This window comes from Rhagoletis zephyria, unplaced genomic scaffold (genome assembly GCF_001687245.7).
Source record: "Rhagoletis zephyria isolate East Lansing unplaced genomic scaffold, Rhagoletis_zephyria_1.1 Rzeph_scaffold_70253, whole genome shotgun sequence".
In the NCBI taxonomy this organism is placed as follows: Eukaryota; Metazoa; Arthropoda; class Insecta; order Diptera; family Tephritidae; genus Rhagoletis; species Rhagoletis zephyria.
In genome coordinates, this window is record NW_016227304.1 from 496 (window position 1) to 837 (window position 342).

Consider the following 342-nt stretch of genomic DNA (forward strand, 5'->3'; position numbering starts at 1 on the left):
TACATCGGGCAACACTCACTTGGGCGGCAAAGACTTTGACAATCGTCTTGTAACTTATCTCGTGGAAGAATTTAATCGTAAACATGGAAAAAATTTGTCTGTAGAAAAAAACAAAAGAGCTTTGTGTCTTTTGCAAACTGCCGCTGAACGGGCAAAACGAACATTATCTAAAGCCTCACAAACTACAATTGTGGTGGCACCGCTTTTTGAAGGAATTGATTTTAAAATTTCTATTACGCGAGCTCGTTTTGAAGAACTTTGTTCTGATCTTTTCCGTTCAACACTTGAACCGGTAAACAAAGCATTAAAAGATGCTAGTTTAAACAAAAGTGAAATAGACGA

The 342-nt window shown here is 37.1% G+C and overlaps 1 protein-coding gene across 1 annotated transcript in view; it reads left to right on the forward strand.

Annotated features, from left to right (window-relative positions):
* Positions 1 to 342, forward strand: part of LOC108357089 (heat shock 70 kDa protein 1-like) — a gene marked incomplete at its 3' end in the record, with an annotated part of 1,279 nt that overhangs the window by 485 nt on the left and 452 nt on the right. The window contains exon 2 of the mRNA XM_017608181.1: positions 4 to 341. Coding sequence (XP_017463670.1) covers positions 4 to 341 — 338 coding nt within the window. The remainder of the gene's footprint in view (positions 1 to 3; position 342) is intronic.